Source organism: Brachyistius frenatus, unplaced genomic scaffold, assembly GCF_029030835.1.
Source record: "Brachyistius frenatus isolate BFR_SWC_R1_liver_20210118 unplaced genomic scaffold, ASM2903083v1 Contig_162, whole genome shotgun sequence".
NCBI classification, from domain to species: Eukaryota; Metazoa; Chordata; class Actinopteri; family Embiotocidae; genus Brachyistius; species Brachyistius frenatus.
Window position 1 is genome coordinate 616,568 of NW_027210761.1, and position 21,978 is coordinate 638,545.

At 43.4% G+C, this 21,978-nt stretch overlaps 1 protein-coding gene across 1 annotated transcript in view; it reads right to left on the reverse strand.

The window, feature by feature from the left end:
• The window catches only part of LOC138631672 (fibrocystin-L-like), a 38,655-nt gene that overhangs the window by 6,944 nt on the left and 9,733 nt on the right, over positions 1–21,978 (reverse strand). The window contains exons 23-59 of the mRNA XM_069716763.1: positions 21,670–21,767; positions 20,567–20,699; positions 20,295–20,449; positions 20,032–20,154; positions 19,643–19,748; positions 19,066–19,173; positions 18,810–18,971; positions 18,589–18,710; positions 18,260–18,389; positions 17,186–17,378; positions 16,502–16,644; positions 16,178–16,279; positions 15,674–15,859; positions 14,788–14,961; positions 14,470–14,675; positions 12,903–13,875; positions 12,241–12,489; positions 11,937–12,086; positions 10,956–11,130; positions 9,565–9,721; positions 9,237–9,393; positions 8,709–8,918; positions 8,173–8,302; positions 6,997–7,238; positions 6,568–6,704; positions 5,327–6,356; positions 4,630–4,821; positions 3,775–3,926; positions 3,529–3,685; positions 2,683–2,845; positions 2,465–2,553; positions 2,136–2,299; positions 1,739–1,868; positions 1,403–1,521; positions 1,042–1,171; positions 746–919; positions 217–320 (exon numbers count right to left, since the gene is read on the reverse strand). Coding sequence (XP_069572864.1) covers positions 217–320; positions 746–919; positions 1,042–1,171; positions 1,403–1,521; positions 1,739–1,868; positions 2,136–2,299; positions 2,465–2,553; positions 2,683–2,845; positions 3,529–3,685; positions 3,775–3,926; positions 4,630–4,821; positions 5,327–6,356; positions 6,568–6,704; positions 6,997–7,238; positions 8,173–8,302; positions 8,709–8,918; positions 9,237–9,393; positions 9,565–9,721; positions 10,956–11,130; positions 11,937–12,086; positions 12,241–12,489; positions 12,903–13,875; positions 14,470–14,675; positions 14,788–14,961; positions 15,674–15,859; positions 16,178–16,279; positions 16,502–16,644; positions 17,186–17,378; positions 18,260–18,389; positions 18,589–18,710; positions 18,810–18,971; positions 19,066–19,173; positions 19,643–19,748; positions 20,032–20,154; positions 20,295–20,449; positions 20,567–20,699; positions 21,670–21,767 — 7,325 coding nt within the window. The remainder of the gene's footprint in view (positions 1–216; positions 321–745; positions 920–1,041; positions 1,172–1,402; positions 1,522–1,738; positions 1,869–2,135; positions 2,300–2,464; positions 2,554–2,682; positions 2,846–3,528; positions 3,686–3,774; positions 3,927–4,629; positions 4,822–5,326; positions 6,357–6,567; positions 6,705–6,996; positions 7,239–8,172; positions 8,303–8,708; positions 8,919–9,236; positions 9,394–9,564; positions 9,722–10,955; positions 11,131–11,936; positions 12,087–12,240; positions 12,490–12,902; positions 13,876–14,469; positions 14,676–14,787; positions 14,962–15,673; positions 15,860–16,177; positions 16,280–16,501; positions 16,645–17,185; positions 17,379–18,259; positions 18,390–18,588; positions 18,711–18,809; positions 18,972–19,065; positions 19,174–19,642; positions 19,749–20,031; positions 20,155–20,294; positions 20,450–20,566; positions 20,700–21,669; positions 21,768–21,978) is intronic.

Consider the following 21,978-nt stretch of genomic DNA (forward strand, 5'->3'; position numbering starts at 1 on the left):
ACACAAGCCGACACAGCAGCTACTAGTTCGGTTTATCTCCAGCAACAGGAGAGGAAAGGAAAAGATTTTTATCTCCGTTTTCCCCTGTTTTTGCTTTCTGTTGTTATTTTTGTACAAATCTTTTCCCATCACACCTCTAGATTTATTCATGAGATGTATTTATGTAAATTAATTTGCAATCTCTATGCTTTAATGTGTGTGTGTGTGTTTCTGTACCTCTCCCAGGTTGAGGAAGGCCACAGAGTAGCGTGGGTCGTAGTCGTCGGCCCAGCCTGCCTGTCCCGAGTGGAAGAACTCCACGTTCCTGATTTGAGCTTTACCTTCATGGAGAAAATATCAAACTGTAATGATGGAGTGTCCGAGAGTCGTCATGGTAACTGCAGAGTTCAAATATGCCATTTGTGCTGCTTTTTGCACTCAAAAATCTCTTCCTCTTTGTGGCTGCTTCCACTCAGTCTGCACATTGTATTTGATCTCATTTCAATTTTATTAATGTGTCTGTCGAGTTTGTTCCTTCGTTATCTGTTGAGAAGGTTGCGGCTGTAAAAGAGCATACAGCATCCCGATATGAACAAAAGTTAAATAATAAATAACAATAAATAATTAGCTTAGTGCAAAGTGTAAATACTCTACAGCTTGTCAAGGAGCTTCAAGGAGTTTTTAGAGGTTCTGGAGATGCAGTAAACACGGGACTCTAAGAATATAAATCCCTTTAAACCCCCTCAGTAAAAGGAGGTCTATTTACCTTTGTAGTCGATTCCAGCCGAGGAGTAGGTGCTGACCAACAGCCTGGCTCCGAATGAGTCGTTCATCATATCTGGATACTCCTGACCGATGATCTTGATGTTTCTGGTCAGGAGACCAACGTCAGCCGCCAGAGTGTAGGAGAGCGATGAACCGGACACCGAGTGAGTCTCACCTGAAGACAGAGGAGAAACGTAAAGTCCATATTTTAGTATTTTAAGTCGTGTTACTGTTGAAGTTTTACACCATTTTAAAGTCCTAAAGTCACGTGACATGTCTCTGGTGACAGAGACTGACCGATGTGAGTGTGCTTCAAAGGCTGGTTCAGGGTCAGGACGCTGCCGTCTGCTGACACGGCGGCGATCTGACATTTTTCTGTCTCCCATGCGTTGTAGCTGGTGGTGGAGATGGCGATCTCGTCTCCAACCTGCAGAAACAGAGAAGCAGGTACTTAGACGACAGACTGGTAACTAGTTGCCATGGTAATTGCATTAGTATGTGAAGTAATTAGCCTTGATGTGGGAAAATGTAAAAGATGGAGAATATTTGATAGATGAAGATCGAGGGATCAAACAGTTTCGATTTTGTGCAGATTTCATATTTCCTCACATTTGAATGCGACACACAGAATTAAAAGTTAGAATCGAAGCACACAAACCTGCCAATCGACAGATCGCTTCAGGGTCAGAGTTTTCGATCCCACCTTGGCAGTCGAAGCGAGCTTGGTGTGGTAAACATCGTGAGGCTGTCCGTAGAGCTCCAGTGTACCAAACACACCTGTTGTACAACCAAAGCAATTTGCCTCTGAAACATCTGCCACGGCACATCTGCATCAATCTATTGTGAAAATGACTTTGTTTCTGTCCCGATCTATAATGGAGCTTTTTTTTTTTTTTTCTAAGTACCACACTATCTGTAGAGATCATTATTAAACATAAAATTTCATCCATTAAACAAAAGTCTTCCGATGTTTTTCATGACGCTGTTTTCTCACCCAGGACTTTGGATCCCTGGTTGGGTCCACTTGGCAGAGGCCATTCGGGAGTGAGGTGGTTCCCCCTCAGCTTGATGTGCAGCTGACATCTGAACGGCTCGTCGTCCCAGCCTGCGATCAGCCTGCCGCCCTGAAACAGCAGGAGACGTAAACACAGATGGTGTGTTGCTATAGTTTGACGTTACACAGGTGACACAATAATAAATACTCCAGTCAGCCTTTTGTTGATGCTGCTGGAGGCATAAACTGACATTTATTTACACAAAAAGACATTTGGGTCACTTTTAAAAGAGGTGGCAACGTCCTCCTAAAACATGTTTTGAAGATAAATAATATAAATAAAGAGTGAGATAAATTCTGATGTGAGAATCATGAAGTAATTACTGATCCCACTGACCTGGATGGAGATGTAGACGGCGTCGATCACCACGGTGTTGTCCTTGGGTGCAGAACAAGCCTGTGTGCTAGCCGAGCTGTTCTTGGTGTTTGGGATCTCCAGGACTCCGATGACGGTCAGCTTGTTGAGACGAGGAGTGTTGCTGTCCAAGATGAGCCAATGTCCTGTGGATCGGCAGAGACCCAGAGGTATTTTAGTCGTAGTATACCAACACGAGATCGTCATCAAACTGAATATTTGGGTTTTATTGTGCATTTTCAGGAAATGTCATACTCGTTTTTTTTTTTTATGAATGTTGTTTATTCGAAATGTTTGAAGCTCCACATTACCTAATGGGATAACCACATCAACGCCCTCTGTTGGCACTTTAAAATTGTTTTCAGCTGAATATTTCCAGAAAGAATCGTCCGACCACATTCTGGAGAGAAACACAAAGACAGGGGACAGGATTTAAAAATCAAGTCTGTAAAGACAAAACAAACGGTGCTGTTGGGAATAAGAGAGTGAGAATCAATTTGCACCATGTTGCAGTGAGGGTTTAACGTACACCAATTTGCCGGGTCGTTTGTTGGGTAAGGTGGGGAGTGTAGCCGGAGGTGGAGGGATGTATTCGGGGTGGTAAAAGCGGTGGACTGCGAAGTATATCGGGATGTCGACGGCGGCGTGGTCAATGCTGTAAAATCGCTCGAAACTCTTTGTATTCCCGGACACTGCGGAGACAGAAGGTGACGTATTACTGTCTGTTCTCTGCTTTTATCACACCGATATTCATGTGTCATTTACTGCTGAACAAATCCTTCTTACTATTATCAAAGATATGACAATAACATTGAAATTGAATTGAAATGAAAATGAGGATGATAAAAAGAACTGAAGAAGTCCAGTTGCTTTTGGAGAACCCTTATAAATTCAATCGGCTGGATGACTGATAATCTTCACACAGATAACAAAATACAACGTTCACTTCGTGTTAATGCTTATTTTTTAAATGTAACATAAAACGTAATGTTTGCTGCACAAGCTATTTTATTCATAAGACAGCAGACAAAAGGATCTAAAATAGAGTCAATAAAGTTCATTTGTTTCTGTCCCATCTATTTTGTTTGGTCCATAAATGGTCAAAACATTGTGAAAAACACCCATCACAAGTTCACACAGATCTTTTAGGTTATAAATCTGAAGAAACCAAACATACCTGCATAGGTTTTGTTTGTTTTAAAAAGTGACATAAATTGAATTTATGCTTCACTTTTTAACTCTTTATATCATGTGGTATATATGATAAGAGTTGAGAGGCACCAGTAAAAATGAAAGTTAATAAATGTCCTAAAAGATGAATCGCTCATCAAAATTAGCACGACAATCAACATATGCACATTAAAGAGCGTCTAACCGATGTAGGAGAGCATGTTGGTGATGTTGTTGAAGAACCAGTCTCCGTTCTTGTTGTTGAAGTTCAGCGGCGTCGATACAGGTGGTCTCCTGTCAGCGATTCGGACCATGTCCGGACTCTGGTTGAATTTGTAGCTGATGATGACGTATTGGTCCCGCTGCATGCGGGGAAACGTGCAATTAATACGCGGCGCATGTTTGGTATTTATTCGTCATATTTACCGTCATGTGAGAGATCTTTCATTACCTTGAAGTCGTAGAACTTTGCACTGTATGTGATGTTGGTGATGTGAACCACGCCGTTGAAGTCCATGTTGTACGTCTGTCTGGAGGGCAGCAGGACCATCCAGCCGTACTTATGGGTCAGCCTATCCCTCAGATAGGGGACCACACTGCTGCCTGAGTTTAAAACGACAGACAACACAGTCTCACATTACTGCAGAGATAGCAGTATGTTTAAAAAAAAAAAAAAAAATCTAAAAACTAATAAGCATTTATAAGCAGTAAATTATTATTGAATGGTTTTAACATTAGAACGGAGCTGTAAGAAGATCTAAAAAGATATAATAGTGTTAATGAATATATTTACAACTATGTTTTGATATAGTTTCATTCAATCTGTTTATACAGCAGCTTACATTTGTTGTTGACAAATACATTAACAAACACTTATATCGTCTTAGAAGTACATTATAAGTGTATTATAAACCATGTTTATACACTGTCAGTAAATAGCTTCTACAATGTGGCCATTTTAAGTGACTGAAACCAGAATAGAATATTTAATCAAAATTGTTTATAGAATTTGAAATTACACATTTTACAAATTTAAACTAAAGGAGCTATTTATTTAATTTTTATATAACAAATATTTTGACAAGAGTCTAATGTGTAGGATTTAAAAAAATATATATAAAGAATAAAACCAAACTAAACCACATAAAGAGGTCTGATGTTTGATATTCAGTACATTACAGTGATAAAAGATATTTACTGTAATTCCCACTAATCACCAGCAGAGGGCAATAAATGCAGCAAGATGAGTTACAGCTTCCTCAACAACAAATTGAGCCGTGAAAGTACATTATGTGTGTTTTAACACCATATGAGCTGGTGAAGATGACATTTTTGTCTCTCAGAATGGCCGGTGTGGGATCGTTGAACGCGAAACGGTTGAAGGTGACGGTGTGGTCGCACACCGCGCCGGGGAAACCCAAACTCCAGTTGGCATTCTGGGAGCAGTGAGCCGGGTCCAGCAAGGCGGTCAAAGGTACGACTTTGTGGTTGATGTTTCCTGAATACAAGCAAAAAAAAAATACACAGGCAACATGAAGTTTTGATGACCACAAACATAAACAATGTAGTTTTCTTTGACTCAGTCACACATGTTGTCCTGCTGCTAGAAATGCTGAGCTACTCAATAATCAAATATGTATAAATAGGCTGCTTAAAACAGTCCCTAAGAAACGCATGTTTTCCTCCTGTTTGGGTAACGTTTGAAAGAAACACTGTGAAGGTCTGATGACTCTGTTTCAAAACGTTCCACACAGACAATCCACCGTCATTCATGTTGTAAGACGCGCTATATTATAGCAACCTACAAAAAAAAAAGCACGACAGGTAAAGCAGAAGTACAAAGAATCATTGCCGTGGAGACGTCTGAAGTTGGTTAAAAAAAAAAAACAACAACAACAACAACAACCAAAAACGGGAATATCAGGACTGCACTAAGTGGAATTGTCATGAAAGTATAATATTTTTGTCGACTTAAAAACAGTAAGTGGCTGAAGGCTGAGTACCTGTGAGGGAGCCGTCACTGTCCACCAGCTGCACTTCGTGCTCCCACCTGAAGCTGGCCTTGTTGGGGGAGTTCATGTACTGGATGCCACTGAACCTGACCTCCCAGCCGCCACACCCATTCACACACGTCCTGTCGATGGCGGTTACCCCGATGGCTGCGCAGGACCTGCGGTCAAAGTTTATGAACTTGGTGTTGAGGACGCTCATGCCGTCGTCGAAAGGCATGACGACGCCTTTGTGTGTGCAGTAGTTGCTTCCCAGGCCGAGCTCGTCCATGTGGCCCACAATGATGCTGTTGGACACCGTCGCCCCTTTGTCCTCTCCGAAGCCATCCACGGCCCAATGGAATATGCGCTGTGCTTCAATGCCGGCTTTCTCATTGTTGACCATGACAAAGCCGCTGAACTGCACGGCGCCCGCGTTGCCCCACTCGGCGCCCTTCTCACAGTTCCAGGTGGTGAGGGAGTGGAAGACCGCGGGCTCTGGCGTAATGCAGCGGCAGCATCCGTCCTTCATGGGGGAAAAGTCTTGGAAGATCCAAAGGCCGAACCGGCCCTGGGAGTGCACGGTGTTGTTATGGAACTCCTTGAGAGGAACCTTCTTCTGGCAGATGTCCATGTCGTACGAAGAGCCGTCGGGGTTATCGTGCATGCGGTACCAGAAGCCGAAGTGGGTGCCCCCCACAGCGGCGTTGTGGCGGACGATGTTGTTGGGATTGGTGACCCAGTAGGCGGCGGGCGTGATGTCGTCGTACAGTAAGGTGGTGCTCCTCTTGACCAACACAGCCAGGTTGTACTGCAGGATGTTCTCCGTCTCGATGCCGTCCTCGATGAAGAAGCCGCCGCCCATGACGTTGTAGATGATGTTGTGCTCCACCAGCAGCTTGTGGGTGTTGTGGATGGTGACGGCCCTGTTGAAGGTTTGATGGATCGCGCAGCCCCTCACGTACGACTTGTAGTTGACGTTGCCCATCAGATGCCAGTGGATGGGATAACGTTCCTGCCTGAAGGCCTGACCTGCATGGAAGACCTTTGGGACGAGCGCAGAAAGACCTCAAGCTCTTTAAAGCATTTTGAGAGCACATACAAAAGGGACAAAAATTATAACATTGTGAGGATGAGGACATGTAGAAACTCTGGCGTCATCGGATTAATACAATTACCTGTACTGAATAGGTTAGAACTTGACCATGCCAGAGCATGAAAATTCATTTTTGCAGAAATATTTTGAAGCGGTTCACCTCCACATATTCCAGTCTGCCGATTGAGAGGTTCTTGTTTGGCTTCGGCGTGTGGAACATGATGCAGCCTCCAAACTGGTCGCTGTCGAACTCCTCTCCAAACCGCCCTTGGAAACACGTCTGGGTGGCAAATTCACCTGCAGCACAAAGAAAAGGAGGATTGTAAGATATGTGATGTTGTTTTTGTTTCAAAACAAGCACAACAAATATACCAGGTATAAATTATTACGACCAAAGTGTAGGGGTTCCAAAAAAAAACCCACAATAGTTTCATTTCTAAAGCAATTTTGAAGTTCGTACAATTTATGTTGGTTTTTGTCATATTAACGCACATAAATTTCACTTGGCAAAAACACTGTGTCTTTTTCTTCCCTTTAACAAAGACTTTAATCTCAATAATCCACCGTAATCCCTCCACAGGTCCCGTACCTTTGTGGAAGTCGTCAGGGCAGGCTTTTATCTCGTCCTGCCATTCTTTGTGTTGGGAGCCTTGTACCACGATGTTCCTGGTGAGGAGACCCACCTCGGCTCGGCCTTCGAACACCGTGCCGTCGGGCAGCGTGACGGACACCCCGAGGTGAGTGAACACGAGCGGTTCGGTCAGGGTGAGAGTCTTTCCGTCAGCCGACACGGCGGCGATCCTCCTCACCTCGTTCTCTCTCTGACTGTGCCTGGAAAATGAATCAGTAGATAGATTTCTACTTAATCGGATTAATACTATAAAATAAAATATTAAGAAAGTTTGATAGACCTGCCCCATAAGGACTTGGGAAAATTATTACCATTTTAGTTGTGAAATCTCAATTTTTTTTTCTACTTTACAGAAAGAAAATGGAAAAGTTATTTCTTCCCACGTTTCCCTTTCAGGCATGATTTTTTTTTGTGCTGCTCTGTTAAGTTCACAGGATTTAGTAAATGACAGGTATAATCCTGACATTTCCTCTTTGTTATGACGGTGTTATGTAACAACATTTCACATCAGCCTCAGGGTGTGTTGTGTTTATGCACGACTGTGCGCTTTCTTTGAGAGAAAAGGGACTGTGAAGTTGGAAGGCTCTTTTAAGTTTTAGATGGTGAAGAAGAATATTAAGATTCTTGTTTTAAGGTTTATCGAATATCTTGTGTTTTGAAGGGCAAAACATATAGTTATTTAACAGCTACCTAATTAATTTATGCTCTAATATTAATGAAGATCTAGTCGCTTCCTTCATCAGGGTCAGTATGACACCGTTCAATAGCTTAACTACATGATATCACTTGAAATCAGTTGCTGCAGAAGTAATTGCCACTTCTGCAGCAAATACTTCCTTTATTTCTCCATAATAATCTTATTTGGCAACTGCTTTATTTATGTGATGAAACGAATTTTGTTACTAATGTATAGGACCAAGAAATAGATTTTTCAAATAAAGGAAACAAGAAAAAAGTGGGTAAATTAGCTATAGGCTAAAGCTATCACACCGGCCGATGTGCGGTTTGATTTTTACAGTTATGTTATACTTTTTTTTCAACAAAATGACTCACATTTTGACTTTGTAGTTCAGATCTACCCTTGATAACTTGGATTTATGCCTCAACATTCATGAATTAGAGAACTTGTTGCACCTGTGGCCGGTGGAGGCGACGACGATCTCATCTCCGACTTTCCAAGTCACCGCCTTCATCAGGGTCAGCGTGACGGAGCCGCCGGTGGCCGTCTGTGCCAAGTAGGTCCAAGGGACGGGGACAGGAATACCTGGGGAAACAGGTTGTCAACAATGACTTGCACCTGAGGAGAGCTGGTGAGGTGTCACTGATAATGACACCCCCCCCCCCAGGCTCCTGATGCCTCTAAAGCTCACTACTTAACATGTCACATCTCACAATATCAGTAAACAACCTTTGTAAGTGCCTTTAGACAAAGCCAGGCTTGCCTGCACTGCCTGTTTTTCTTTATGCTAAGCTAAGCTAACGGCCTCATGACTCCAGTTTTGTCTCATTTATTATGACAAAAAAGTGAATTTGTTCACAAAAATGTCAAACTATTTCTGAAATGTCAACATTTTTGGAAATACCTACAGTTGGAGTGACATTTTTCCACTTTAACTTCATAAACTCGCTGCGTATCTTGTGTGTGTGATTTAGACCTGGGGAGTTCATACCATGGAGGTCGAGCACGCCCTCTCTGACAACCAGCGTCTTGGTTCCGTAAACAGGAAGTTCAGGTGAACGCAGGTTTCCATGGAGCGTGATGATGGCTTTGTGCTGGAAAGGCGCCCCCTCCTGGCCGATCTGGAGCCGTCCGCCATCTATGATCAGGATGTTTTCGGCCTGCAGCTCGATGTCCGCTTCGTCAAACTCCAACGTCCCTCCTGAGACCAAAAAAAAGAGAAGCAGATTACAATCTGAAAGCTGTTGGCATAACAAGACGTTTTATTTAATTTCACAAATAATTTTTCATTTTAATATATTATCTTATTAGCACTAGTTACCAATGTCTGTTTTTGTCCTAAAAATCAATAACTTCTAAAGGAATTGAACAAATTCGAAACAACCAATTGAAAAAAAGTCATATTTCCCTTTTTTAGAAAAAAAAAAAAAAAAAAAAGGGACCTGAATTTTTTTTTTCGTTTTATTTTTACAAACACACAAAGTCTGTAAAAATGTCCATTATTAAGTAATTCATGCACCTTGAATAAGAAGCATTTTGAGCACGGGGGTGCTGGTGTCCAGCAGGATGGTCTGGCCTTTGGTGATGACGGCAAACGAGCCCCTCTCAGGTGGAGACAGGCCCCCCCACGTGAACCTGGACGACCACACGTCAATGTAGAAGAAATCTGCCTTATCCTAAACAAAGAGACAAAAAAACATAATACATCCTGAAAAACATGTCACAAAAATGTATGAAATCAGTCTGTTGATACTGTCGATGAAGCTCTTTTGTTTGTCAGATCAGAAAAAAATGAGGATGCTCTTTCAATGCCTGCAGGCCTTTCTGAACTATAAATCCACTCTCACCATCTTGGCGATGCCTTGGCCTCTGATGTTGACTCGGACTTTGGTTTCCTGGGACTGCCTCTGTGCGTTTGTCACACAGATGATGTGTGTGTCTTTGGTGGACTGGACGTCACACACGGACCCGGCGATCGTCACGTTGACTTCATTCATTTTAGTGCTGTAATGTGGGACAGCGAATGAACGTGAGCAAGTGTGCAGTGTATAAATACAATATATTAATACACAGCTTAATTAACTGATGAATTAACACAAGGGTAGATTACATAGACCAAATATAATCTTAAATTATGCATTGTATTGTAACATTTATGTTATATGTATGTACATAGTTTAATATAAGGGAATAGTATAGAATCAAAATGCTTCAACAATAATATTCCTCCTAATTCCTCTCTACTTGAATGTTCCATAGTGCTTGTGAATAATACAGGTGCATATATATATATATATATATGACGTCTACAAATGTATGGTCACAAATCTTCAGTTAATTCTGTAATTATTAGTGAAAAGGGCCAGATTTTAATACATTGTTAGTGATTTTTAAGTTTGCGACTCTGAAGGTGCAGTTACTCAATTGCAACACAAGGGGGAGTATCCGCTTCAGTGAGCGCGAGTTGTGGTGAAACTGCGGGAGACTTCCGGTCCTCAGATGGAGAACAGCCTGCGTCTCTTTTCTCTGGCCTCCGGTACAGAACAGGTTGGTAATGATTTTTTTTTTTAATATTATCACAATGCATTTCTACGTCCTTTAAAAGTCTTCTAAACGCTGTTTGACCAAGTTCCCTGTTGAAAATAGCTGGTTTTGGTCAGGTTAGAAACGCACGTGTCCACCACGAGGCTCGCTAGCTTCCGGTTGAACCGTGTAAACAAAAAATGGCGGTCTTACTATGAACATTTGACTCAACTGTCACTGAAGCTCCCTGACACATGCAACCTTACTCAAGTTGTGTAGCTAAAGTTTTGGGTAAAATACGGTTTCCTTAGGATATCTAAATGTGTTCTTTCTGGTCATGTTACCATGGTAATACTGTAATAGGTTGAAGCTTGTTCATCTCAAAATGGCCAGAAGTGCCTGAGTGATGTTGCTTATATTTAGTTGTTTTTTTTTAATTTAAAGAGCTAATACTGCGTATTGATAATATATATATATATATGGAAACACTCATATTCCTTGTATGTAAAATACACTCAGTAATTAAAAAAAAAAAGAAGAAGCTTGTTTTCAAGTTTAAAGAAAAATATCCTCACTGAAAGATGCCTCATAAAAGAAAAGAAAATGTCTTATGTACAACTGTAAATTGAGTGCTTGACAATTAAGCAGTGGGCAATAATCTGTGTCTCTCTCTCTCTCCATGTGTTTACTGCAGACAACTCTTCCTTCACGGCACCTGAAACCGGAGCCGGTGATGGTGAGCCGGGTGCCTCCGGCGGTGCCTCCTCTGCGCGGAGAAACCGATGCGATCACCGGAGTCAGCTGAGATTTGTAAGTGAAGCCTTTCGACGTTTTGACGGCACCGAGCGAGTTGACGACTTCCACGACGCAGTTCACCTCCGACTGAGTGTCTGCGAGGAGGCCGGACGCCCACGCGGGAAAAACACACACAAAGACAGACAGACAGACAGACAGGCAACAACAAAAGGACTGAATGAATTAAGATGCTCAAAAGAAGATAACAAGCAGCCTCAGATGTCTCATCATCCATGACAAGTTATTGTCTTATCCGACATGTCACGTTCGGTTTGTGTCCGTTTAAAGTTCAGCTCAGATCCGACTGGTTTGTCACATTAAGTCGGGTCTCGAAAATATCAAAAACCAGCAAGGACGCATTCTTTCTGAGGGGAAACGTGTCGTAAATAATGTAGCTGATGAGAAAATGAGCAGTCTTTTATTTTCTACAAAAAAAAAAAAAAAATCTAAAATAACTGACAAACTTCTCGTCAAAGAATTTTTTTAGTTACTTTGTGTTTTGGGGCTGCGACGGTGAAAACTGGTTCTTGTGCGCAGTAATATTACAATAAAACGCTAATGGAGATATTATGTCTCTACTTAAAATTACCACTGTCCGACTGGCAACTTGTGATGTGAGAATAGACGACGTCTCGCACCAGATTGTTTCGTGATTATCCAGTTTATACTCAGTCAGCTGTTTAAAAACCACAAAACAAAGCTAATAAAAAGTTAAATTGTCATCAGACAACAGGCTGTGGGTTTCCAGATCGAATTTTGGCAAATGGTTTCCACAAAGGTTTCTGTCCACACAGATTGTTTATCTAAATGCAAATAAATCCAGATCAATAGTACTCTGGACTATAAACGGAAACCCGAACGCTGATATACTTTAACTGTGTCTCTTTTAAACTAAACTCACCGCTGTTGAATGGAGACTGGCAGTACAGACGGGTCGACGTCGACATTTCTCTGTGAACTTCACACTTGTCTCCGCAGATCAGCACGGTGGAGTTGTGTGGGTCAAACCCAGAGCCCTGAACGGACAGCAGAGCGCCGCCACCAAAACTCCCTGAATCACAGATCAGAGGGAAAGAACGTATTCAGGAAAGACAGATCAGAACAGGAACTGCGGGGGAGAACATGACAGAGCATCAGTGAAGTACAGCAGAACGACTACAGGAAGCGCAGTAAAATGTTCGGGACCGTCGTCTCTCTCTGCTCACCCTCGTCGGGCTGCACGGCGCCGAGAGTCAGCTCGTACGCGAACGTGACGTCTGACTTGGCGTGACCTTTGACCCGGTGGTGCAGCATCACTGGGTAGGTCCCCCCCGGGTTGTTTCCTGCGGTGCACTGGACCTGCGTGTTGGAGGCCGAGGACACGTTGCAGGGGACGCGGTTTACGGTGACGGAGATGAGCCGAGTGTCATTGCCGAATCCCGATCCGGTCAGTGTCACGACGGAACCGCTCGGCCCTGTGGGAAACGCTTTCGTTTAGATTGAGGCACGATCTTGGTCTTTCTCAAAATATTACTCATTTGAGTTTACTATATAAAAAAGTACGAATTAATAGAAGTTTGATGGAACATACATTTTTTTCCCCCTCACAGATTAAATTTATTTTACAAATTTTAAAAACAGATTTTATCATTTAGAGGAGTTGAAACAAAAAAAGAAAAACCTTTACTTTTCTTTTTCCCAAAAAATAAATTTGTTTACAGAAATTATAAAATTTTCTTTGGCTCGTGGCTTCGTGCATTCAAAAACCTATAGCCCAACAAGGATGATTGATCCAAAACAATACAACAACCCTCCTTTATGTCTCCTGTTCAGGCTTCGCTTACAATCTGAAATGTATGAAGAATATTTCCCCGACCGTCATAGTTACCCGTGATGGGGCTGATGGCGCTGACGACAGGCGTGTCTGCTGCAGAGTAGGTGAACTTGAGCGGATGATACTTCACAGAGAAGACCTGGACGGTGACGGTCACCACCCCTTTGGTGCGAGGAGGCGTCAGGCAACGAAGCTGACCCGGCGTCACCTCCTGAATCTCGCAGGGTCTATTTCCAACCGTCACGCTGGTGTTGCCCGGAGCGAAGCCGGTCCCCGTGAGGAGGAGCGGGGTTCCTCCGACCAGGCTGCCCACGTTGGGGCTCATGACGACGCGGGCGTGACTGCTCAGGATGAACTGACCGGATGAAAGGCCTTTGCTTCTCACGATCACCCTGAGCAGATGGTTGCCGGCCGGCAGGGTGATAACGCTCGCTGCGATTTTGCCGTCGGTTACGGCGGTGACTTCCAATTCTGTGGCGCCGGCGAAAACCGCCACGTCGCCCGCACGGCTGCCGAACCCCGAGCCGTAGACGTTTACGAGAGTGACGTTATCGACGCCGTCGGAGAAAACACGAGTAACCGCGGGAGTGACGGAGGAGGAGTACTCGAAGGAGCAGTTTGAGTGACAGGAGCTTCGGACGCGGCCCGCGTGAAAGATGACATTGCCGACGTGAGGCTGAGAGGGAGCGGTGTCGCAGACGATGCAGGTGTAATTGACGGACAGGACGCTGCAGCGCTTGCCGGCTACGGACACGTGTCCCTCTGAGAAGCCGGAGCCGTGAACGAGGAGCCTCGTGTGGCCGGTGGGGCTGCCGACGGGAGGCGACACCGAGTCGATCACGGGCAGGACCACGAAGCGACGGCCGAGCTCGTCGAGCACCGCGATGACGGCGCTGCCGTGCCCGTTGACTCTGACGGCCACGGGGAGGGCGACGCCGGTGGGGAGCTCGTTGTCGGGGCGGAGCTGGCAGTTGATCTCGGACAGAGAGCTCGTGATCACCTGGCAGGGCTGATCTCCCACCGTCACCTGCAGCACACAGCGGACCAGTGAGTCACGACAAACACGAGAAATCGCAGCAGTTTAACTTCGGTTACGGAAAACTGTTTATTTTCTGCCCAAAGAATGATTTCGAAGTTGAAAAGTTTGTTTTCTAAATGTCGGGCTGCGAATGAAATCTAATTATCTTTCAAATGAAGCTTAAATTGATGCAAAGCATGTGACGTTAGTTTGCATGTGTGGTTCAATTAAGAAATACACATATGTCTGTAAGGATGTCCAGTATTACCTCACAGATTTGGGCTCTTTTTGCCATCATCTTTGTGTTTTATTACTCAAAATTTAAAAAAAAAAAAATTAAACTAATTATAGGTTTAGTTTTGTCAAATACAGACAAATTGTCTGAAATTAGGCCATTCAAATAGTTTCTTTCTGTTTTAGGAGGATTCTGGGAAGTCGTGATGGATTTTATAGCGTTTATAAAATAAATATGTTGCACTATTGTATCTGTTATATATAAACTTAGAACGTGTTTTTAAGAAGAAACTACCTGCATAAAAAAATACCAAAGAGCGCATTTTCATTTGAATCCATTCAGCTATAAGTCATAATAAGTGGGTTCACCTCGTTGGCGCAGGTGACGTTGCTGAAGTCGTCGCCCTGTATGTGGATCACTCGGTGGTACGAGCCCTGTTTGGGAGAGATGGAGCGGACCGTGGAGGTGGAGTCGGCGGAGGTGCTGTAGGAAAGCCGGTCTGTGGCCCCGTCGGTGTGTTGGCACGCCGAGGAGGCGACGCACGGCGGGGCTGCTCCTCTGACGCGGCGCGGACCTGCAGCGCAGACGGTTCGATCCATCGATCGTTAGCTTTCATCATAATAACGAGGCGTTTCCAGATTTACCGGACGATAAAGCTTTCGAGTCGCCGCGTAGAACGTCTTTACCTCCTGCCACCAGTCTGGCCTCGATGCCCTCCACGCTGACGGACACTCTGCCGCTCTTCTCCTCCCGACTCTTCACCCTCACGACTCCCTGCAGCAGCCAGACGTTGGCGTCGTCGATGTAGCCGCTGCTGTAGTAGTACACGCCGGGCACGGTGAAGCGGTAGCTGAAGAACCCTGAGACGGGAGCGAGAGAGAAATCACGAAGCATACCTGGACGTGGCCTTTTCTGTCTGTCCCGTGTGTTTTAAAGGGGGGGGGGCACATTCCTGATGACTTAACACGTGTTACAAATAACAAAATGGCGAAAGTAAAAACCTCATCAGCATAAAAAGGCCGGAGAAGATGCTGAGGCAGCAATATTTTTCTACAAAGAACAGGACGCACTAAGGATGCAAGAAAGGAAGAGCTGCAAATATAGCTTTTTGATTTCAAATTCAATTTTTGGATCGTTCAACAAAAAAGATTTTCACACCTTCTTGTCATGCTGTTGGTGTTTAGAGGACTAAACTTTGCACAAAAAAACCCAAAAAAAACATTTAAAGAAGAACCTTTCTATCAAGTAACATTAACAGAGTTAATTACTTTTTAATCTATTTGGATGAATATTGAAAAACCAACAAACTGTCATTACATTTATGTTTTTCTTTGACTGCTTATGCTGTTTGCAAAGTATTTATTGTCATAAGACGGTTTTTAAACCTCGTTTTTGACCACTTCTTGAAAAGGAGATTTCAATCTCACAATATCACTTTTATCTGCTTGCTTAAAGGAAAATAATAAGAAGAAATGTGCAAATGATGAGATGATATCTCTCACTGCAAAATAATGTAAGGGTGAATTTTTCTATCTAATGGAGATAAAAGAGGGAACTCTGTGGTATTTGTACCTTTGGGAGTCTTTGACTCCCCGCTGTTAAATGGCCCTCCTTCATAAATTTTGCCAAACGGGCTGGAAACACTGAAGACGCGGTACCCGAAATTCAGGAAGGGTGGAGCCTCCCAACGCCACGTCACCACGTCTCCAACAAACACCGTGAGCAAGGTGGGACTCCATAAGTACCTTCGGTTATACGCTGGAACACAGACAGGAAGTCTCACACGGACAGAAACAATAACACACGCAGGACGAGGTTTCATTGTCTGAGGCTACGGCAACGTGTAGTTTAAGTACTCGTAACCCCGTTTCTAAATGTGACTTATTAACACAGAACGAAGGACAAACCAGTTTTGAGATCTCGGTTTCTTGAGTTTCTAGGTGTAGCAGTCACGAGGGTGACGGCGTCCTCGCTCGCAGCAGTTTTCCGTATGTTAATCCTCTTCTTGTTTGATTTAATTTCAACCTGTTCAGATTTAGTTTGACACCTGCACAAAGGAGGGAAACGTAAACCTACCGTAATGGGTTTCCTGGTTGGTGACGACGTGCGTCTCCCCCGACCGCACAACACACTGCAGTTCGTTTTCCGAGGCGGCCGTCACTTCGCACTCGTCACCTCCTGTCACCCCACACGACAACAAAATACGAGTGAAATCACGTGTGAAACTTCAGATGACATTTAATACTGCTTTTCCATATTTGTCGCCGTCGTAACGTCAACACGGGTTTCCACCGGCTCCCGTTTGGATTCATTCGTTGGTAAAACGCACAGTTTGTTGGTGTAGATTATCGCTGTGGTATTTCAAGGCGGTTTGAAACCGCTGAGTCACATGTTGCTTACCGACGGACACTCGGTTGTCAGACGTGTTGCTGCTGAAACCAGAGCCAGAAACGGTCAGTTTGACTCCGCCCATTAAAGAGCCGCACGGCGGGGAGACGCCGTAGACGTCCAGGATGTATTCAATGGTCGCGTTCACACCACTACTGTAAAAGAAAAAAAACAGTCACACAAATTCATTTCAAATTATATCATCGCTTGTCACATTTTGATATGAATAACAATGATGGGACAGTTTTAAGGGGAGTTTAACCCACTAATTATTTAACTGTATCACTGGACACTTAATATACGCCAAAGTCAGATCCAGTCCACCTAAACTGTCCTGGGTCAAGAAAACGGTCTCATCCATTTATTTAAAATAAATTTGCCTTATATACGATATCCTGCTTTTAATTAGTTAATTTTCTGACTCACTTAGACTTTTTTATGTTTGTTTTTCTTTTGTTTGACTTGCCGTCTGTATTAACTGTTATCGTGTTTACAGAGCTGAATAAGGGGACATTCTTGAGATAACAGCTCGTATCTTCAGATCAACCTTTACACCCGACCTTCACGCAACACCGGCCCGTTTGACGCATGAGGGAACATTTCAAAAACACTCGTTACATCTGGCGACACCATCACCACCTTTTGTTTTGTTTTAAAACGGTGGGGGTTTTTTTTTTAAATTTGTTTTATCCGTACCTGGTCTGAGGGAAGAGGCTCCCAATCTGCACGTCCACCTGGTGCCGGCCGGGCGGCAGCACGGGCAGAACGCAGGTTATGTGTGTCGCCGTCCACTGCGTGGTGACACACTCCCTCCTGCCTACGAACACCATGTTGTCTTCGTTGCCTTGGCCTCCGAGGTTCGATCCCTGGATGGTGAGAACTCTGCGTGCTACGCAGACAAAAATCCTTTTTAAATATCACTCAATTGCGGAGATAATTAGCACTTGTCACTTTGTGAATTCCTCTTCATTTCTAAAAAAAAAAAAAAAAAAAAGTGCCCCTGATTGTTCTGCAGTCTGTTGTGTGGATGCTTCTGTATTGTTTCCTATAAGTACATGGGGTGACACGTCAGTCAGTCCTCAACTCATATTCTCAGGGATTAACTCCATGAAAAGGCAAAAAACTGATTAAACCTGCAAGTCAACATTACGTGACTCAAAGGAAAAACTAACGAGATAAAGCAAAAAAGTTTCCACATGCTGCTGTAAGTTTGGGATGACGCATCGCAAACACACTGAAATGAGATAAACGTCTCCCTGCAGACACATGACGCTCTTTCACGGTTCATACATTCATACTTTTTTTCTTTTTTTTTTACACATTAATAGGAGTCCTTGTTTGACTTTTAGCATCCCGTTCTGTGATTGTTGTCGACAAAAAACACACGCGAGCCTTCTATACTTATAGAACTAGTTCACTCATGAAAAATGTACCTTTATGTAGTCAAGTGGTTTGTTTTGTGAGAGAACACAATGTTGATGCTTTGCTCTGAAACACAATGAAGAAACACTGAATCCTTTTTCTATTCATTAACAAAGAGGAAGCCGACTACTGCATAGTTTCTGCCGTGTTCAGTCAACAAACAGGACTGCTATTAATCTTTATTGACAAAGCCCAACCTCCTCATTACACTTGATTCTTCATTTAACTCAATCAAAGAACACTATACAAGCTTCATGCAGTGATTTTACCTCCCTGACAGTTTATTGAACGCGTGAACTTGATGCATGAAGGCCTCATTTAGAGCAAATGGTGTAAAATGTGACCCACCAGTCGCAGGAGTGGTCTGGGGGCTCAGGCCTGAGATCTGGGGTGTCAGTTTATTGTAGGCGATGGAGCGGTTGGCTGTATGACTCATGTTTCCCACCGTCACTGTGATGACCTGCGACCCTACTACTCCCTGAAATGAGTAATATCAGCATTTTTCATTAGAAAGAGAGTAAAAGAATAAAAGATCAGTGAGTGGTCGGGCCTTATTCAGAGCTAAAGACCGAGAAACCAAGTTCATCGTGCTGTAAAATAATATAAAAATGTGAAATGTACAGTCAGATAATGTGGGAAAATAACACCAATAGAAAAACAGTGGTTTGTAGACTTACTGTGGGTATTCTGCATTTCAGCTTGGTGTCACTTGCACTAACCACTGAGCACTCCTTGTTGCCGACGGTGACGGTGGCGTTCGGGCTGAAGCCGAAGCCTGTCACTATCAGCAGGGTGCCTCCTGAGGAAAAAAAAAGAAAAGAAGGTAAGTGTTAAACTTTCGAATATAATTGATGAGTGTCAATGTTTGTTTGTTCCCCAGATTTTTTTCGAGTCCGACCTGCGATGTGTCCAGACGGAAAGAAAGAAGAGACAACGAGCTGGTAGGTGAAGAGGAGGATGTTCCCGCCTGCGTAGCGTGAATCACCCAGAGAGGGGAAGCTGACGGACACTGGGAAGGTACCGGCGCTGGAGCTGCTCAGTCTGCACACCTGAGTGGTAGCTGAAGCATTCATTCACAAAAATATGGTTCAACACCTGAAGACGAACCGTATCTTATTACAGGAACAAACTGCCGTGCGACGTTCCCGTCTCACCTGTGACCTCTTTGACGTGGCACCTGGCTCCTCCCACCATGATGAAGGCGTTCTCACTGCTGAAGCCGGTCCCGGTAACAGTCAGCAGAGTTCCCAGACCATCAGAGCCTAAAAACAAAAAAAAAGGTATATTTAATTATAGATCCAGCTTTTATGTTGTACAATGATCGACATCTCAGGTGTTCTAAATTGTTGAACTTCCCAGACACATTTGATGTGTGAAAATATTATATTTTCATCATTTTTAATGTTCAAATTTAGCAAAAATCTCAGATCTTACACATCTGTTTTGATTTAATAGTCAGGAAATCTGACTGCATATTTTATTTTTTATTAATGTGTTGCTGTGTTTTTAATTTGATCTGTTCTTATGCATTTTATTTCTTTTTCCTATTTTTGAATTACATTTTCGCATATTTTTATGTTACATTATATGTTTTTTATGTGAAGCACCGTGTTTAATTTTCTTGCTGTAAAGCACTTAGAGCTGGATTTTTGTATGAAAAGTGTTCTAATATAATTAATAACTTTGTCATGCTTCACGGTGACTGAACCTCTGCCGTTTTAGGGAGCGCACCTTGAGACGGGCTGATTCCAGTCACGACTGGAGTTTCCTCTTCTGACCATTCAAAGCCACAGTCACCCGAACACTTGGAGGGAATGCCGTTGATGTGAACCGCCACCTGTGAGCATAAAGTTCAAATCATTAACACATCAAGTAACGCTTCACAGAGTAAAGGAGGACGTCTGTCAGTCACTGCAGTACAAAGAGGTTATTAGCAGTTCATAGCATGAAAACAGACAAATGAAATCCTGCCTTCAGGCACAGAAAACATAGAATACAGCAGCATTATGCAGAGAGATAAAAATAGAACCTGCTCTACAGGATTCATAGTAAATGATCAGATGATGCTGAAACCCAAAACCACACGTGCTGGAGGCCTTTTTGAATTGAATACGTTGTACCTGCGGTTTGTTTTCAGCAACGCGCAGGAAATCTCCTGTCAAACTTCGGATCATCAGTCCTCCCCTCACGCTCTCATGAACTGAAATGACAACGTTTCCACCGACAACTGACGAGCTGTCGACCTGCAACGACAGCGAATTACAATCAGGACCCAAAACCTGCACGGCTGTTCTCTTTTATTCCTGCAAAAACTTTAGCAACAGAGTGTTTTTATTTTATCATAAAGGTAAAAAACTAAGGAAGATAAGAAGAGGAGTCAGACGTGGATCAGAGGCTGGTTTCCAGTATTGGTGGTCCACTTCACTCTCCACACGGGTCGTCTGCAGCTTCCCTCCTCCGCTACGCTGACATGTCCCATCCCCACGATGCTCTCCAGAGCGTACTTCAGGTCCTCCTTACCGATGTTCGCAGACAAACCTGAGAACAGGTGCTGGTCAGGGAAGACACCTCAGAAGGGACTACAGTATGTAGAGGTGGCGTAAGTGTGTCATCTCTCCAATGGTAACACCGTCATTACAGGACGAACGTCTGTACCTTCTGCTCGACCTCCATAAATCTCCACATCAAAAGTGCCGTTCAGAGGCGGCGAGGCTCTTCTAGGGCGGGTGATGGTGACGGTGGATGCTCCGTCCCTGAACTCGACCATTTCCTCGTTGTTTTTGGACATCTTTGAACAACAAGTTTTCTCATTAACAGTCATAAACAGTCTTTTAACACCAACACACGGTTTTTCTAGGATGAAATAAGTATTTTTATTATTTGTATATTTATACAGTGTTAAGACCTCTCCAGGAAGACCTCTCTGCAAACCAGCTCATTCTGCAAGTTGTGTGGTATGTGGTTCTGGTGCAAGCTGTACTCTCGTTCCAGGAATTAAAGCTCGACAGATACCGGATTTTGTGGCCGATGCAGATAAGGTATGGTTAAGTTGTAATCTTGGTTCTCTGAGTGAAGAGACTGTTTCTCCAACTCGCACATATAAAATATGTAACAGAGTGGAGAGAGAGTCTTGAGACGATAGAGGACGTATGGTTACGTTGTAACCTTAGTTCTCTGAGTAGTTTTTCCCGAGATAGAAACAGACGGTACCGTTTGTACCAGGTTTATCTATTGCTGCAAAGTTCGACCTTTGTTTACATTGAGGCACATGTGGGAATTACGTTCTTGCGTCGCAAAGACAAAAATAATAACAGTGAAAGGTATACATGTATCACGTTTACACCTTTTAAAAACTTATGGTTTTGAGTCATAGCCCATTTTATGCATCATTATATCTTAATTTAGATGTTTAGAAATGCCATGTTTTATCAAAAGTATAGAGGCAAAAGGTGAAAACTGAAGTCAGATTAAATTTACGCAGGTTTTCCGCCTTCTGCTGTAATCTGTGAGGCTGCAGCATGTCGAGACACGAGACACAAACAAGACCACTCAGGCGCCTCTGTACTGTAATTTCTATCTCATGGCCGAGGGCTACAGATCATTTCCTCCGCTTTTACGAGTCACAGTCCTGCAGCAACGCTGACCTCTTAAATACGACATCTGGTTTCATTGCTGAAACAAAATAACTCAAGAGACAAATTCTACAACCTAATGTACACTGCATTTTTTTTTTATGTGGATTTTGTCTCCCAACTCACACAATCCAGGCAGATGAGAACCTCATATTGCTTCTCCAGCAGACTGACTGTACTCGTGTGACTGGGAAAGCCCCTTCTCTCCTTTCCTGACACGAACTCTACACTCAGTTAGGATTTCAACAGCCTGAGAACACGTCCAAATGTTTACCCGTTAAGAAAAATAGTCAAAGAGGGAGCCTAATGTGTTGTGCGGTGTCGGATTAACTAACAGGTGGTTCCCACTTGTTTACTTCCCTTCAGCTTCACTAAGACTACCCATATTTGGAGTTCCTGGGTCATAACAACAAAACAAACCCAAAGCAAGCAGAC